The sequence below is a fragment of the Canis lupus genome, chromosome 6 (genome assembly GCF_011100685.1).
Source record: "Canis lupus familiaris isolate Mischka breed German Shepherd chromosome 6, alternate assembly UU_Cfam_GSD_1.0, whole genome shotgun sequence".
Classification (NCBI taxonomy): Eukaryota; Metazoa; Chordata; class Mammalia; order Carnivora; family Canidae; genus Canis; species Canis lupus.
The window spans coordinates 64405442-64424811 of NC_049227.1; the positions used below are offsets into that span (position 1 = coordinate 64405442).

The 19370-nt window shown below is 34.1% G+C and overlaps 1 protein-coding gene across 5 annotated transcripts in view; it reads left to right on the forward strand.

Annotated features, from left to right (window-relative positions):
- TTLL7 (tubulin tyrosine ligase like 7) overlaps positions 1–19370 on the forward strand; it is a 153966-nt gene that overhangs the window by 88750 nt on the left and 45846 nt on the right. For all 5 annotated transcript variants that reach the window (XR_005361349.1, XM_038541576.1, XM_038541575.1 and 2 more), the window contains 5 exons: positions 6780–6866; positions 11417–11615; positions 15353–15558; positions 16541–16675; positions 19041–19121. Coding sequence is in view for 4 of the 5 variants with exons in the window: in XM_038541576.1 (XP_038397504.1) it covers positions 6780–6866; positions 11417–11615; positions 15353–15558; positions 16541–16675; positions 19041–19121 (708 nt within the window). In the remaining variant the exon portion in view is untranslated. The remainder of the gene's footprint in view (positions 1–6779; positions 6867–11416; positions 11616–15352; positions 15559–16540; positions 16676–19040; positions 19122–19370) is intronic.

Here is a 19370-nt window from a genome sequence, read left to right on the forward strand (position 1 = left end):
TTTTTAAAAACAACCCACAAAAAAAAAAATAAAAAATAAAAAATAAAAACAACCCACCTTAGTCCCACATATAAAAACATTTGTTTTAAGATGCACTTTCCTTTTATTTTAACAGATGGTAGTATTTCATAACCAACCAAGTGATTTCATAAATAAGATGTCTAACAGGACAAATTATACAGTAGATGTTGATATTACGTTGTCATATCAATCTATCATAATAAACATGTTTTCTTACAGAGATGTGTATATGTAACTGAATAAAAAATCCATTGAATTAACCTAATTGTTTATGATGCTCTCATTATTTGGATTGTAAGTGACATTATACAGTATTTTTTCCCTGATACACTGCATATACCTGGCATGTGAGAAGTAATTGAAACACACACACACAAACACACACACACAGAGTAATCTGTTTATCAATATCTTTTGATGCATAATAAACCATTTATTTGCTCATATTCTGTAATCTTGGCTGGGCTCAGCTGAATAGTTTTTCAGCTTGGCTTCCTTGGAGTGAATTTTATTAGTTGCATTTATGTGGAAGTTCTTTTTTTTTTTTTTTTCCTTTATGTGGAAGTTCAACTGGGGTTGGAAATCCAGGAGAGCTTCATCACATGGCTGTAGCCTCAGTTAAGATAGCTGGAACATCTGGGGAGCTGGCTCAGTGTCTCTTTCTCTTTACATGCTTCTTAGCAAGGTAGCCAGATCTTGTAACATGATAGCTTGGAATTTCAAAAGGAAGCATTTCAAGAGGACAAGTGCTAATCAAGCCTCTGCCTGCTTGCATTGTGTTTGCTAATGTCCCATTGGACTAATAAGCGTAGGTAGACTTATTTATCAAATTACTTATATTACTTATACTTACTTTATATTACTGGACATTTCACTATAGTGATAACCTTCCATTTTCTTGGATGCCTTGTTATATTGAGTGATTCTAAAGTTATAAAGCTTATTATAGATTTTACTTTTCATGCAAATTCTGCAAAAAGATGAAAAGCCACTTTCCAGTTGGCTACACCTAAAAGACAGAAGCAGAAGGAATTATGTGTATACTTCAATGCTCTTCTCTTCCAATAGTCTTTCTTTTGACATACACCAGTGTTTCCACCATTAGAATTATATCCTGTGGCCCTGTGTTTTCTTGATCAAAAGAGTGGGAGACCTTTGTTTATTTTTCATCACCTGTTCTGTACTGTTATTTGTTATTTCTGTGGATACACATCTATTTCATCTTCTCATTACTATGCTCCCCAACCCCTCTTTTTCTGCTAGAAAACCTAGGGGTTTGGGAGCTAAATAGATCTACATTCAAATTCCAGCTCCCTTATGTGTTAATTTTATAACTTTAGAATAAACTATGTGATCAATAGCTTGCACATCACTAATATAGTAGTATTAAAACTATACTTGAAAGGTTGGTTTCTAAGATAAAATGGAGGTTAATTAAGATAGTCGATTTAAAGTACTTGTCACAAAATAGGCTTCAAATCTTAATTCTCTTCCTTGTATTCTTCAAAATCTGGTTTAAATGTCATCACTTTGCCTGTCCTATTCCTTTGGTTTGTGAGTCTCTTATACAAATATCACACTATCTTCATTATTGTTGCTTTTGCCCTTTCTAGGTCCTTTATGATTCCATATACATCTTAGAATCGACTTGATTTTATATTTTGATTAATTTTGTATTACAAAGAGGCTGCTGGGATTGTAATTGGGACCGTGAAGAATCTATAAAATAAGTTCTGGGGCAGTAACAGCACTGAGTTTTCTGATCCATTAATATGGCATATCTCTCCATCTACTTGAGTCTTTAAATTACTCAACTGTTTTATAGCTTTTGATGTATAGTTTTTGCACATCTTTAATTAAATTTATTCTTAAGTATTTGATATTTTTGCTACTATTGACAATAATATAGTTTACATTTTTTCCCTTTTAAATTTGTTCTTAGGATGTAAACATCTGATTATTTTTATATATTGCCCTTGTATCTAGCAATTTTTACATATTATATTTTTACTAACTGCCATCTTAAATTAATTTCTGGTTTTTATTTGGTTATTTAGAAACTCATTGCTTAATTTCCATACATTAAAAACTTCTCTTTTTATTTTTGTTGAAAATTTCAACTTTATTTCATTGGTGTTAGAAAACATTCTGATTTCCCTACTGTAAAATGAACTGATACTTGCTTTAGCTCTATTAAGTACTTATTTTAGTGAATGCTCCAAATATACATGAAAATAATGTGTTACTACAGGTGTTGGTTATAGAGTTGAATTTGGCTATTAGTGTTGTTCAGGTATTCTGTATCCTAAGTATTTGGCCTATTCATTCTAGCAATTACTGAGAAAGACTGTTAAAACTTCAACTGTGATTGTGGATTTAGTTCTGTCAATTTTTGTTTCATATACTTAGAAGTTATGAAGGTGTCTTTCTAATGAATTCATCCTTTTTATTTTATCATTATGAATTGTTTTTCTTTCCCTTGGGTAGTACTCTATGTCTTAATGTTTACTTTGTGTAACTAATGTGGTCACACTAGTTTCTTTCTTATGGTTACTATTTGAATGACTATCTTTTCCATCTATTTATCAATTCATCTGTGTTCTTATATTTAAAAATATCTCTGGTAAATACCGTTTAGTTGGGTCATATTTGCTTTGAAATTTAGTCTCACCCTATCTGTTTCTTAATCCTTTCACATCCTTACTGGTTGTCTAAGTCTAATAGTTTTCTAACTAACCTTTCCTATTTATTAACATATATACTCTTTCTTGTGTTCTGCATTTTGTCATGCAGAGTCTAACAAGGATTATCTTCAGCTTGAAGAAACGTTCTTTATTACTTCATATTCCTTGTAGCATAAGTGTGGTGTTGATTAATTTTCTCTCTGTGTCTCTCTTTTATTTTGGGGGGGGTCAGAAATTATCTTTCATTTTGCCTTCTTTTTTAAGTGGTAGTTTAACTGGATATAGAATTCTTTCTTGGCAGCCTTTTCTTTCTTTCTTTCTTTTTTTTTTTTTTTTTTCTCTTTCAGGACTTTTATGGATATCACTTATTTGTCTGCTAAATCCTATTGTTTCTATTCAGAATTCAACCATCGTTATTCTTGCTTTCCTTCTAAATGTAATAGTCTTTTTCCTTGGCTGCTTTTTTTTCCCCTCCAGCATTTTGACTTTGATGTGTCTGTGTGTGGCTTTCTTTGTATTAATCCTGCTTTTAATTTTCTTAATTTCTTGAAGCTCTGGGTTAATGTATTTCATTATTTTTGAAAAATCCTCCTCCATTTTTTCTTCAGATATTTCTGCTGCATTATTTTATATTTATCTCTTTATGGTACTCTAATTACACATATATTAGAGACAGGGACAGCATCCCATGTATCTTTGATACTCTGTTCTGTTTTTCCTTGTTTTAAATCTTTCTGTGTGCTTCAGTTTGGATAATTTCCACTAACGTATCTTTGCTGTGCCCAGTCTGCCATAAGCCTCTTCAATCACTTATTAATTTTTGATTATATTTTTCAACTCAAGAATGTCCATTTGGTTTTTTAAATCTATTTTTCTGTTGAAATTCTGCATCTTCCATTCATTTTGTTCATTTTTCATCAATTTTCTTTAACATATATATAGTAGTTATTTTAAAATCCTTGATTGTTAATTTTAGCATCTGGATCATTTAAGGACCTGCTTTTTAAATTTTCTTTTTCCTTTTTATCATGGGTCACATTTTCCTGTTAGTTTGAATGTCCTACAATTTTTATTTGTTAGACAGTGTTTATAAAAAAAATCATAAAAACTGAGCTGATATTATTTTCTCCCCCCAAAAGGTATATCTTTCATCTTTCAGAGTGCTAAGGTAAGGGGCTAATCACTTTGAGCCAAAGGAAAGTTGAACAAAAGCAAAAATCAACAAGTGGAACTACATCAAACTTACAAGCTTCTGCACAGCAAAAGAAATAATCAACATGAAAAGGCAACCTGCAGAATAGAAGAAAAATTTTGCAAAGCATATATATGATAAGCAGTTACTATCCAAAATATATAAAGAACTCATGCAATCACATACCAAGAACAAAAACAACCTAACTAAAAAATGGACAGAATAGCTAAAACAGACATTTTTTTTCAAAGAAGACGTCCAAAAATCCAACAGATACATCAGAAAATGCACTATATCACTAATCGTCAGGGAAATACAAATCAAAACCACAATGAGTTATCATCTCATTCCTATTAGAGTGGCTGTCATCAAGAACACAAGAGATAACAAGTATTGGGGAGGATGTGGAGAAAAGGGAACACTAGTACAGTGTTGGTGGGAATATAATTTGGTTTAGCCAGTATAGAAAGCAGTATAGAGGTTCCTCAAAAAGCTAATAATAGATCTACCATATGATCCAGCAATTCTACTTATGGGTATATACCCAAAGGAAATGAAAACAGGATATCCAACTGATAAATTCACTCTCGTGTTTATTGCAGTGTTATTCACAGTAGTCAAAATTTGGAAACAATGTAAATGCCTGTCAGTGGATGAATGGATAAAGGTGATGTGGTATATATGTACAGTGGAATATTCTCAGTCATGAGGAAGAAGGAAGTCCTAAATTGTGACAACATTGATGGACATTGAGAACATTATGCTAATTGACATAAGTCAGACAGAAAAAGACAAATACTATAGGATATCACCAATATGTGGAATCCAAAAAAGCCAAACTCATAAAAACAGTAAAATGGTATCTACAAGGGTTGGAGACTGGAGGAATGCTAGAGAGATTGTTTAAGGATACAATCTTGCAACTAGTAGTAAATAAATCCTAGAGACCTAATGCACGGTATAATGAATATAGACAATACTGTATTCTAATAATCAAACTTGCTAAGAAATATTAAGTAGTCCAATCAGAGAAAAGAAATGATTATTATATGATATGATGGAGAAGCTATTACCACAATGGCAATCATATTAAATATATAAATGTGTCTTTACACACTGTTATATGTCAAATTTATTTCTATTAGTAAAAAAAGAAAGAAAAATTGAACTTGGTTCAGTCTGGGTTGTAGTATTTTTAGTTTACCATCTTGTTTCAAGTGCCTTAAGGATGAAATTTATCAGTGTTTGTTACAGAGCTCATTTTCTATTGGTATCTAAAAACTGTAAGATATTACTGGGTTTCACATGCCTGTATCCTCCTACTCCACTACATACGCAGTAAAATTGCTGTCAGAGAGACCCAGCAGGTGAAGAGAACCAGCTCTGTGGATTTCTTTAGATGTTGCACTGGGACACATGATCGTTGAAAACTCTATTGTATTCTCTTTATTCCAGCAGCATCTCCTTGCTTATTATAGACATGGTCTCTACCCATCTGTGTGCAGACTGGACAAATGATCCCAAAGTAGAAAGTGGCTTCTTATCTTTGCTTACCTAGAACTTTTCCCCCTTTGATATACAGTTTCTTTTAAACTATTTTTTATCCACAACTTTCTGATGTCTTAAAAAATATGATTGTTAAAAAAATATGATTGTTTAGTTTATCTTTTTCTAGCTGCTATAATGAAAGTGTTATCTATTATGACCTTCTTTCTCCTAAACAGAAACAGAACTCTGAGTTTCTTTTGAACTATCTTGGTTTGCTGTCACTGGAATTCATTGTAGGATTATTATTTAATCAAAACATTATAGCAAAGGGCTTCTGGGTAGCTCAGTTAGTTAAGTGGCTGCCTTCAGTTCAGGTCAAGATCTAAGAGTCCTGGGATCCAGCCCCTCATGGGGTTCCCTGCTCATCAGGGAGTCAGCTTCTCCCTCTGCCCCTCCCCTCACTCATGGTCCTTTTCTCTCTCTCTCTCAAATAAATAAATAAAATATTTTAAAAAATCATAGAAAAAGTATTTTGGTATTCTAATAGCTAAGCTTTATTGAATTGGGATGAAGAGTAACTTCTTTTACAAATTTCCATTGCACAGTGAGATTTCTAGTTTCTTCAAAAACCTTTTTTTAAAAAAAGACATTGAAATATGTCTTAAATATATAAATGAAGATGTAATATTTTAAAGGTTGAATAAATAGCTCAAGGAAGTTATTGATTATACCTCTTTCAGCATAGGTATTATACTCATATTGCTCTGGTTGGGTCAACATTTACTTGAGTATATATGTTTTTGTAACTTTTCCCCTTAACTTCACAATGACTTTAGAAGAACATAAGAAGGCATTATGCCCATAGAATGAAAATCTTTCACAAAGTTCTAAAGATACTCTTGCACAATAGTTAAAATTTTGAAAGTCTAATTAAATTGTGCCCATTTACCAAATACTAATATTAGATCGTTCTAAATGAAACTATTAGGCCAATCATCAATTTTCTTCTGAATGTTGTAATATTATATACACTAATAATATAGAAATCACTGGTGAAATTGTGCTCTGGAAAACTAGAGTGAACTTTTAGAAATTTAAAAATGTTCAATAGACTAATTTATTGAATTGTATTATACTCAAGATTTTAATAGTACTAGAGGATACATTTGTTTATGATATTAATATATAGTAGATTTCAGCTATATATTGTTTATATTGCCAGATTTTATTGAAGGTTTCTTCAAGAGATTTTTCCATGACTCTATTTCTCATTTGATCTGAGCAATTTTAGTTGAATAGTTCTAGGACTCCTTGTTGTACACTGTTTTATGGAGATTAGTGAACCTGGAAAAATTCTAGAGCCATTAGTGATCATAATTTTAATATTTTTTAAGGAGGAAGATATTTTGGACCTTCTGGAACAATGTGAAATTGATGATGAAAAATTGATGGGCAAAACTTCCAAGCTTCGAGGACCAAAGGTGCAGTACCTCTACATTCTTAAGTATCGCAGTAGATGCTACCAAGTGCAGTAGATTTTACCTTTATAGTTCTTACTGTAAGAATGACTGATGCCACTTTCAAGGAACCATACGGACTATGTGTCCAGTGCAGATAGCGTTAGGGAGATATACTCAGGAGAAGTTTTGTTTTGTTAGTTTCCCTCAGTTTTAAATTCTTTCCCTAATGCTAGTGAAAGCCCTATGAGGTAGGGCCAAGAGGGACATAAAACTAGCACCCTTATTCCATACTCAGTATTAGATTTTTCTCAAATCTCTAGACTTAAAAATCATCAGAGGTGTGTAGCATTATAGGTAAGGCAAATCATGACCCTGAAGAGCCTCATGGGAAGTCCCACTTATTGCTGACCTAGCAGCATTAAAATTGTGTTAGTTAAAATAGGTATGGTTTCTAGGAATAAACAGAAAGCTATCATGCAAACAAAAATGGACAGGTGTTTGCCTTACCTTCATTCTCTCTTTAGTGACGATCTACATGTTCCTTTTTAGTATGTCCAAGTCTTTGCTAGTAGAGTAGGAAAGTGTTGAATTTGTAAAATCTTGGAAACTTTTTATTTAGTTGTCGTTGTTGTTTTAGTTTACATGTCAGCAATACAAAGCTATCCCTGGGGGCACCTGGATGGCTCAGTGGTTGAGCATCTGCCTTTGGCTCAGGTCATGATCCCAGGGTCCTGGGATCGAGTCCCACATCAGGGTCCCCGCGGGAAACATGCTTCTCCCTCTGCCTGTGTCTCTGCCTCTTTCTGTCTCTCATGAATAAATAAGTAAATCTTAAAAAAAAACCAAAAACCAAAAACCAAAGCAATCTCTGTATCCTTATATACATCATCCTTCTCTGTTATGCTTTCTTTTTCCATGTGTCTGTAATTCTTTCCTATTTAAAAAAAAATCCCTTTGTTTCTTTATTGATTATAGACCTTCTAATCTGGCTGAATCATTGCTGCCTTCATGAAATCTTTCCTCACACCCCAGTTGTTTTTTTTTTTTTAAGATTTTATTTATTTATTAATGAGAGACAGAGAAAAAGAGAGAGAGAGAGAGAGAGAGGGGCAGAGACACAGGCAGAGGGAGAAGCAGGCTCCATGCAGGGAGCCTGACCCAGCACTCGATCCCAGGTCTCTAGGATCAGGCCCTGGGCTGAAGGCGGCGCTAAACCACTGAGCCACCTGGGTAGCCCCACACCCTAGTTTGACTTAGATCTTCCTTCTTCTGCTGTGCTACAAATAACACTTTTAGAGCAGTCATGACAATTGTGTGCATGTTTGCTTCGTGACAATTGTGTGCATGTTTGCTTTAGTATGAACTTGTAAGTACTTTGAGGGTGAGCCCATTGTCATCTCTAGCACCTGGCACAGTGTTTGACACCTAGAAGGTTATCAAAGCCTGTTAGTTAAATTTGTTGAATGTGTCTACAAGGATCTCATTGGCCAGTGGAAGAACAGATAGGTGAGGCAAAGTCCAGGGTACATAGTGGCAAGTGCTGTAATAAAGGGAGTGGAAAGTGCTACAACAACATAGAGAAGAAAGAGAATGCTAGACTATAGATGGCTTCATAAAGGAAGTGACATTGGAATTGGGTCTTGAAAAATGAGTAGTGTTCTAAACATTTAGAAGCAGGGGAAGGATATCAGGGTAGAGCGAATATTTAAGGCAAGGACATGGAGGTGTGATATTACATAGAGTATTGGAGAAACAAGAAAGAATTTGGTGTCACTCAAATGTAAGATTCCTGGGTAGTGAAATAGCACAAGATGAACTTCGTGAAAGACATGTATCTGGTAGAGATCAGAGACCTTGGAGGTCAGGCACTGTTCTTCTGAAATATGGGCTTGATACTGAAGAATTGTTCATGATGCTGTTGATAATGCCTCTAATATATTTTAGAGTATCTGTAAAAGTGAATAGTTTCTAAGCTTTATGTATTAATTATTGCGATTCAGCAAACGAGTTGAGAGACAACTTGGGGGCACAATATTTATGGCAGAATGGCAAATGAAAAGGCCCTGAGACAGTTGTCTATCATACTTTTCTTTGCTTCATCAAATAAGGCTTATCATCCAAATAAAAATATAAGCTCCTGGAAGGCAGAGTTCACATTGTATATTTTTTTCAACTCCTCTTATTCTAGGCAAGTAGTAGAAATTAACTGTATTTGTTGAAATGCGATGAATTGGGTAGTTTCTGTAGATATTTATGCCAGTAATATTTAAAAGTGGTTGAAAGCTGCATAATTAGTCAGAAGTGAAAGCATTTTTATAACTTTTAATGTGATACACATTGAGGGCTTGGGGTGAGCCAAACTTCAAAGCAGGCTTTCATTTAGCCTTCCGTTTTAGAGGGATGATATCACATGATAAGCATTACTTTCCAGTGTGTTTATGGTAGAAGAATAATTGAAGATAGTGAAGGTTAAATGAAACTTGTACTAGGAGAAATAATAAATTTTCACTTATTTGAGAAACTAAGAAATATTAATTAGCTATATAAGTAATAAATACCGCATAAAGTATCAGCATTGTTTCTTTTTTTCATCTGAGTGGTAGGGGCATAAATATTTGTTTTATTAATCTTTATGCTATTTGTATATTTTGTGTGTGTGACCTAGTTCAGAATAAAATTGGACATAAGAATAAGTAGTATGGTTTGTGTCCTAACTCAATGCCAATTCACAAATTCCATTTTGTAGTTAAGGCACTGTTGGAAGTTCACACTGCTTCACTTCTTGATAATTACTGCTTGAACAGTGTGTTGGTCAGAAAGTCCCAAATTTATAAATGACACAAAGGTTCAGCTATCCATTTCCCCTCGTGATTCTTTATAAGATCAAATAATTCATGTAGTGAAGCTCTTTAAGAAACCTTAAAGCTGTCTGGCTACATGAAAGAAGGCAAGCCTGGTTGTGCCACTGTTTCTTTGGGGTCTGCAGGACTTCTGAAGAAACATGCTTCCTCTAGAATTCATATTCCCCAAGACTATCAGAATGTTCCATGGCTGTGTGCACCAGTCAGTGTTTTTAATGCATATGTCTTTGAACATCGTTAGTGCTCAGTAAATACTAGTCTATCAAAAGAAAAACATACTTTCAAATACGAGTTGGTGCCTTAGTGTATTAAATTACTTCCCTGCTTTGGTTATTTTTTACCCTTTACAAAGGCGGTAACTCTAAGAGGATCATGCTTTGGCTTCCTGTGTCTTCCGGGCACTTCGTGAAATGCTGTTTCTCTCTTTATCTTTCATTCTACACTGATACATGAGAAGATACACCTTATTTCAGTGAAATCCCATGGTAACCAAGGGTTTCATCATGGTGTATGTTAGCATCAAAGCATTTTTGTTTAACAGAGAACAAGAATCTAGTGTACAGCTACAGGAACCTTTCCCAGCAGGAGTAAGAGGCATATGGTTTGTATAATAAATAGTCTCTTAAAATGACTAAATCATAAAAATGTCTTGTTCTAGGTTGTACACATTTTTTCTGAAGTGAAGCTGTCTTACTTCCCTTATCTCTCATTCCTTTGGTGGCATCCTTGGAAACACATTGATTGAGTGGCTTGGAGACAAGTAAATCTAATGGAAATACTGGAACATAGTAACAGGGCATTTTAAATCACTACAGATTTACCCTTCTACATGGCACCTATCCTCAAAAAATTCATGCCATACTGATTTTTACATAATATCACTGTTTTTATGTAGCATGGGCAATGAAAAGCAGTGTCGCTCCATTGTGGCCAGATGTCTATGTCAGATTTAGAAATTCTATAAGAAGAGACACAAGTTGTTCATAATCAATTGGAAAGTAGACAATTAACTAAAAATTTTTCTTTGTAAAAATATGCACAGGAAATTAGACACGTGAGGAATACCTTGCTTTGTGTTGCACATTATATGAGTGGATAGGCTCATAAGCTCTGTTTTACGATGTGGTGACAGTGTTTTATCTCATTTTACTTATCCTGGTTTAACTGGCTGCTGCTTTCTTATTCTTTCTGCCTTTCTTTCCCCCGCCCTTCTCTTTTCTGTCTGTCTCTCACAAGCAACACGCACACCCACACACAGACATACACACACACATTTATTGAGTGACTCTGAACATCAATGACACAACAAAAGTAATCTCTGAGTTTTGATGGTAATGAGTAATCTCTGTATGGAATGAAGAAAAGCTGATTATGTTTCTGATTTTTATATTTTCATTTTCATCTCAAATATTTTATCTTGCTGTTCTTTGTGGATGCTCTGGTCATTTATTCAAGTCATGGAGAAACAGCATTTTCCTCATCATGAGTGAACTATATCATTTAAAAAAGGAACATTTTGCAGAAACAGAACAATCAGCGACTAGCATGATGGGCTAACAGCAGCATGGTAGCTGTCATGCTTTGCGAGAGTCTCAGGCTTTGGTGAAAAGCAGCCAGCATAAGCAGGAAATTAAAAATGGTAACTAGTCATGCTAATAATTTGCTAATACTGTTTCAGATTCTAACAGAACATATTTCTCTCTCTTTTAGCCTCTGTCTTCCATGCCTGAGAGCTCTGAGGTAATGAGAAGACAGAAATACTACAGCAGTGACAGCAGTTATGACAGTAGCAGCAGCTCTTCAGAATCTGATGAAAATGAGAAAGAAGAGTACCAAAATAAGAAAAGAGAAAAGCAAGTTATGTATAACCTTAAACAGTCCAACAACTACAAATTAATTCAACAATCCAGTAAGTTGATATCTTCTAATTTCATTGTTATATGAAGAATTATGGAACTGAAATTACTGAGCTCAATAAAAGACCTTGGGCCAAATGAACCCTTGTTTTGTGTGAGGGAACGTGGATTCTATCCCACTTCCTTCCCCGATGTGACCTGGGTACACCCCACAATCCCTTTCAGGGTCTGAAAATGGGAAACAAAAAGGTCGAATGAAGGATCTCTTAGAGTCCATTCTTCTATATTTCATAGTTTTTGTTAAGTCCTGGATTTTTGCATAAATTTTATGAAATGGGCCTCTTGGCTGCTGATCTGCTGGCTACTTGTTCCGTTTCCCCCCACTTTCCTTCCCTTTTGGTCACCAATTTTATTTTATATGGTCACCTATTTTTAAAAATGTGTATCTCTCTAGGTATTTGACTTGAACATATCTATGAACCACACAACTGTGAAATAGTTGAAGTTTTGTTCCTTCCTGTTTTCATAGGGCTACACACCCAAGTGAGGGCCTTTCAGGATACAGCATGTATTCAGGACAGTAACCAATCAGCTGCTCTGTTGGCTTCCTTTCTGCCTTCCTCTTTTCTCTTTCTGCCTTTATTTCTTTTCACTTTTTCTCTCTCTTCCATTCTGTCATTCATTCCTTTTTTTATTTCAAATGTATTTACGATTCTTTACTCATCCCCAAATGTCCAATATGGTATTGCTCTTTTCTCAGGCTCATTTGGATACTGCTTACCCATGCTGCCTCCAAGACAGAGATTTTCTTAACTCCCTTTTCTCCTGTCTTTGCCGTGTGCTCCATTGTCCCAGGGCTCCACTAAAGGGATCAGTTCAGTCATTGCAGTAAACACAACTGTGAGCCTTTGTTGGTCTCCAGCAGTGGTTTATTTAATATGTTAGTTTCCTGGTAATGAGTATGTTTTGAACCTGACCTTCCATACTTATGGCAAAATGCCATGAGGAATGCAGCATGAACAGATGAATATTTTTTATTATCTTTCTTGTACCAAACTATCATGAAGATTTTTAATGGTCTTTCTTTTCCTTTTCCTTTACTTTCTTTTAGTGAATATTTTATAAAGATATGTACTAATGCTCCTGTTTTCAGAGCTTATGTGTTTGGAGGGGAAATAATGTATTATGTTCCATTTCATTTATTTATTTATTTATTTTTTACTTATTTAAGATGTCTATCAGGCACCTACTCTAGAGTTTGCAAGCTATTTTATCAATGACCTCATTTTTTCCTTAAAGATGCCTTAAGTACTTTTAGTGTGACTCTGTAAGTATGGCTCTCTTTCTCTTTTGGAAGCTGACATTGTTGTGTCCAGATTTCATCAGTTTTTTAAGCCCTCTTCTGTTGTTTAAGGTGGCATCCCTAAGAGCGTGAGACAACAGAGGATTAGGGTAGGGTTGAGAAAATGTTGTTAAGATTTCTATAGCACTGAGATTGTTCTTTGTTTTCAGACCTAAAACAAATTGAGGTCAGAAAAATAGTGTACTAAAAATGTTTTTAAGTGTACACTCACATTTTAAAGCTAGCTTAATTCAGTTATATATATTTTTCCTTATTAGTTATATTTTATTTTTATAGTCATTAGGGAATTACCACAAAGGATTCCATTTGTTTTGTATTCTCTCTTTAATATCACACTAAGGAATACCATAGCCACATACCCTCCTTGAGTTTTCTCTCCAAAGTGATGCTAAGGATGGAGGACAAAATTCAGATTAAGTGTCGCGTTTTCTGGTGTAGAGAGCTAATTTAGGAAATTTAAACTTGCTATAGTTTCAAAAATATATTTTGAGTTGATAGAAGGTGTTCGTATACAAACTATATGAAATATTTTTTCTTGTAACTTGTTTATGCAAGTTACAACCATTTTTTGTTAATTTACCTAAGTATTATTGGAATGTCTAGTGATTTAATTATTTTGTCTGAATTTTCAGTGTATGCAGGGGGGAAATGAGAATCTGTGATGATTCAAGAGAAAGGATATTTTCCTTCTGTACCTGTGATCAGGTTATACATGTCCAAGCTATCACTTAAAGTCCTTAAGGAGAGCAGGATAAGGATGTAGGTGGTAGCACATGCTTTTATGTATTTTCCTAGTCAATCTTCTACTAGTGATATGTTCCTCACATAGCCCTTTTCTAGAAGGATAGTCCTTTCAAAAAAAATCAGATGGGCCTTTTAGGTTCAGAAGAAAATAATAATTGGAACAAATGGAAGGTTTCTTTTTAAAGCATTTTTTTTTTTATAGTTTACGAGAGTATATTTTTTGTACTCTCCAGAAACTAATGGTATTAGGTTCATCATCGACTCAAAATATCCTATAGAAATACATCCCTAAATATAAGGTTTATGTCCATTGCCTTTATAAAGGTTTAAATTTTTTTCAACAGCTAATGAAGAGAAATATTTGGGTATTCAACACGCCTTCATGTGAGTTTTATTAAATTATTTAATTAAAGAAGATTGATATATTTCCCAAGCAGAGAGAGAATATAGAACAGAGGACATACACAACATATAAACTAAAAAGGAAATAATTGTTGATAATGTTGAGTGATATTCTATTTCCCTGTGTCAGGAATCAAAATTTACCTGGAATAGTTAGTTCTTTTTTAAAAATGGTCTCAGTATGCATTGGGGAAGATATTATGTGGTTTTCCCTAGTTTGTGTTGATAATAACTGTCTAGATCCAGACATTTTTTCTTGACTTAAATCTTTTACTATGGGAACTTAAATCTAGTTGTTTTTTTTTTTAATTCTTCTCTCCTGTGAATAAGAAGACTATCCATCTAGTACTACTCTTGTAATAGCTAATTATATGTTTTAAACTCCATTAGGATAATCTTTATGTTTTTCTTCTATTTTATTATTTTTTTTCTCATGGGCCCTAAGTTCTATAACATCCCTTTATTCTGGCCACTCTCTAGACTCCTTTCCATACCTCCCTATGAATCTTGCTGTAAAATATTATATTTTTAGCCAATACACAGATTCTAATAAATAACCAGTCTAATCCAAAGATAGTAGATGGCATCATGCTTTAGAAAGAGGGAGGACACTGATGTTATAAAGGCCAGGACTTAAACCTGAGCTTTGCCACTTTCTGGTCATGGGACCTTTAGAAAGTTCTTATGAGCCTCCAAGCAATGCAGATTCCTACTTCAGAGGGTTTCATGAGGATTAAGATAAAAGTGTAGCATCTAGCAAGATGCTTGGCTTATAGAAGATGTTCCATAAATGTTAGTTTTCCTTTATTCTGGTTCTTTTATGTCATGTTTTAAGAATGGAACTGTTTAAAAAATCGTTCTCATGGTAGCCATTCTCTTTCATAAAAAAATATTTTATCTTTTAATCTATTCATGACAAACACACAGAGTGAGGCAGAGACATAGGCAGAGGGAGAATCAGGCTCCCTGTGGGGAGCCCGATATGAAACTCGATCCCAGGACCTTGGAATCATACATAACCTGAGCTGAAGGCTGATACTCAACCACTGAGCAACTCAAGTGCCCTCATGGTAGTCATTCTTAATCATGACAGGGGTCCTGCAAGTTCACTGTTTAAATTGAAGAATTAACTTCAAACTCATAGTCTCATGGAAATGTCTATGCTTTTACATTTATTGCTGTTTTACTCCCATGTGGTCTAATTGTTAGTTTAAATAAACCCAGTACAGTGGAAAACTTGTACTAACTTTACTACTGTATTATTCCTCTTCATTATAATAGGCTCCATTAGGCGTTCAGTCAGTTGCCCTCGGTCCATCTCTTCTCAGTCACCTTCCAGTGTGGACAACCGCCCCTTTTCTGCTCAACAAATGATAGCAGCATCCCGGCCAACTTCAGGGTCTCGGTCACATTCTTTAAATCGTGCTTCCTCCTACATGAGGCATCTGCCTCACACTAATGATGCCAGCTCTCCTAACTCTCAGATGGTAAGTCATCTATTTTGCTCCTCTGAGATTACAGGAAACACTATACTCAGGATTTAGATGGCAGACGGATCAGCTGGGCGGAGGACAGATTGAACTAAAGATCCTTGATATAATTCAGCTCATGGTCTTCTGGAATTTGGATTATTCATCTATCCTAGTCTATAACTTAAAAAGCAGACTCCATTATATCATGGAACTTGGAGATGGACACTAAGAATAGCATTTTTTTCTATTTGCTGATGGTGTGGGATAATTTTGTTGAAAATCATATGAATAAATATATCATTTTGTATATTGTGCAGTAAATTTGGGGGAATTTGTTGGATGGCAAATTTTCCTTAATGGGACTATTGATTAATAGGCCAGAAAAACAAAACATTGATAAATTATCCTTAAAGCACTGAAGTATTAACATTGTTGATAATGTGTTCTGTATAGTAACTTAACACATAGTATTTTTTCCTTAGCATGAATTCCAGAGATTCACTGTTGAAGAAGTCAGGGAATTTATTTTGCAACCAAGCTTACTTGTAGATGCTCAGATAGATGTCTTTATATACCATAGGCCAGCGATTTATTTAATTTGTTTATGTAATGTGGATAATGATTGCAAAGGGAAAAGTTTAGAAAATACAAATGAATAAATTTCACTTGGTAACAATCAGTAGTTATTTTTTCTAATAGAGAATTGCCTAAGGTATATGTAACAAATGATCTGACCAGGGAGTCTTTTTTTTAAACACTTGTTTTTATTTTAGTATTTTGAGCTAAGTAAACTATAACTGTGTGGAAGTATGAAAGATACTCTTGAGAAATCATATCCATTTAATCCTAAGAATAAATGTAAAAGAAATTATTTTCTTTTTCATTGTCTCTTTTTTCAATTAAAAGTGCATCATTTTTACCTAGAAATATCTTTCAGATTATAGTGGCACAATGAAATAAGACCCCCTCCAAATATCTGTATTCTTTCAAATTTAAGAGTGAGTCTTTGCGGCAACTGAGAACAAAGGAACAAGAAGATGATCTAACAAGTCAGACCTTATTTGTCCTCAAGGACATGAAGATCCGGTTTCCGGGAAAATCAGATGCAGAATCATTACTTCTGATAGAAGATGTGAGTAGTTGACATATACGAAATTTCAAGGAATTCGCAACTTTTTATTATTCTTAAAATATTAAAATTTATTTCCTGATGGCATTATTCTCAATGACATGGTAAACTTAATTGATATTCTTTTCAACCTCCACAAGCTTTAGAAAACACAAGGGTTATTTTACTTATTATGATTCATGAGCAGTGAGATCACATAATCAGTAATGCAAAATACCTTTTAGTGTATAGTCCTATTTTAATGATGCAATTGCCTCATCAAGTGAGAATAATTACTGTTAAATAATTACCTTTCTTAATGATGAAAGAAGTATCAAAGTTAAGCCTCCTTCATAAAGATTTAGAAGGACATAACATGGGATGTGTTGTAGTGAAAAAAAGTAGGGCCTTGGGTATAAAATGTCAAGAATATTTCAGTGTGAGACCTTGAGTGGTTTTTGTCAAATTTCAAAATGGCTTGAATGTTTTTCTTGTCATAAACACATTTGCACCACCCAGTGGAACATTCTAAAATGACACAGTCCTAAAAATTCACATTAAAGTCAATGACTTACTGCTATTTTAGAAGGAAGATCCAAGTTATTCAGATATTTCTGTGAAAGAGCATTCCTTCACGCAAAGATTGATTTTTTTTCAAAGATTGATTTCATATTTACATTTGTTTCAAGTTGACATTCCTAGATAATCCCTCAGTAACAGAGGTGGTTTTCTGGCTTCCCTGTTTTGTTTTGTTTGGAGCTTTGGTTTTTGGGTTTTTTTGTTTGCTTTTTGTTTTGTTTTTTTGTTGTTGCTCTTGCTGTTCCAGAGGAGAAGGCACCATCTAGTGGCCAATTGTAGGATAGAAACCAGAAATGTACTTCGCTTTTTTCACGTCTGAAGCAATTGTCTAGAAACAAACAGAAAACAAATAATAATAAAGATTTAACTTTCTTAGTTTAAAAAATTAATAGTAGCAATTTCTATTTTGTAATCATGACATAGTTATAACCAAATCCCCCCAATATTATACATTATGTTATTAGATGTTTATTTTTAAAAGTGAAAATGATATATATTACTTATAAACAAGCTGATATTTGTTACATCATGGGAAAAGGAAAAATGTACATTTGTTTTCAAGCATTAAGTAGATGTGTTTTTATTTACATATTATTCAATCAAGTTCTTTTTTCTAGATAAAGGCAAAATTTTGTAGCATTTTACTTTTATTTCTTAGAGATATTAGTTATATACCACCCTTTTGAATCAAGTAGAAGAAAAATTAGATAATCAGAGAGTAGAACTAATATTCGTGGCTGATGTGATTATTTTATAAAGAATATATATAAGCTTATATAATTTATAAAAAATAATGAATAATTATTTAAGACATTAGATTGTTGACTATATGTATACTATATGCAGGAAATATTTTAATCTGTTTTCTACAGTGCATATTACTAGAATATATATTCAGAAACTGCAGATTTGTACCAATAAAACTCCCCCCAAAAAAACAAAACAAAAGAATAACAGAATCCTAATTATATGTAGGCTATCTTCTAATGCCTACGTTCAATATTCTGTTATTATGGGTGATGTGGTAAAGATAGCTCTTGGAATTAACATGAAAAATCTGTGTTTTGGATTTCTTCCCAAATTCTATGTACCTGAAGACATTTGACTTTCATATATTAGAGACTGTATGCTTTTTACAGCAAGAAGAGAAAACTTAGGATTCTGATAGCTTCTTTAACTTAGGAGTCTTTGCACATGTCTTTATGAAAGTACACATTCTTTTTTTAAATTTTTTTTTTTAACTTTTTTTTATTTATTTATGATAGTCACAGAGAGAGAGAGAGAGAGAGAGGCAGAGACACAGGCAGCGGGAGAAGCAGGCTCCATGCACTGGGAGCCTGATGTGGGATTCGATCCCGGGTCTCCAGGATCACGCCCTGGGCCAAAGGCAGGCGCCAAACCGCTGCGCCACCCAGGGATCCCCACATTCTTTTTTTAAAAAAGATTTTATTTATTTATTCATGAGAGACACACAGGGAGAGGGAGAGGGAGAGGGAGAGAGAGAGAGAGAGAGAGAGAGAGAGAGAGAGGCAGAGACATAGGCAGAGGGAGAAGCAGGCTCCATGCAGGGAGCCCAATGTGGGACTCAATTTCAGGTCTCCAGGATCACATCAGGAGCCAAAGGCAGGTGCTAAACCTCTCAGCCACCCAGGGATCCCCATGAAAGTACACATTCTTTGTTGCAAGTAATATTATAGTACCTCTGTTTCACAAATTAATTAGTAAAATTGACTTCAACCCATTCATTTACTTTTTGTTACTTCTGTGGAAAATTTTAGATTAATTTCTTAATGTTTCTTCCCCAAAACAGATCATTGATAACTGGAAGTATCACAAAACAAAAGTGGCTTCATATTGGCTCATAAAATTGGACTCTGTAAAACAACGAAAAGTGAGTAATGCCAAAAATAGGTTTGCCTTTTGGTGTTATGTATTAAGACCATTAAACTGTATTCATAATTAAACTATGTACATGTTCATTTGTTTACTCGTTTCTTCACCAAATATTTATTACACAGCTACTGTGTTTCAGGTACTGTCCTAGGTTCTGAGGATTAAAAAATGAATTTAAGAAAAGCCCTGTGGTCTCATAGAGCTTATAGTTTAGTTGAGGTGTTTGATAATAAAACAATATGTAATA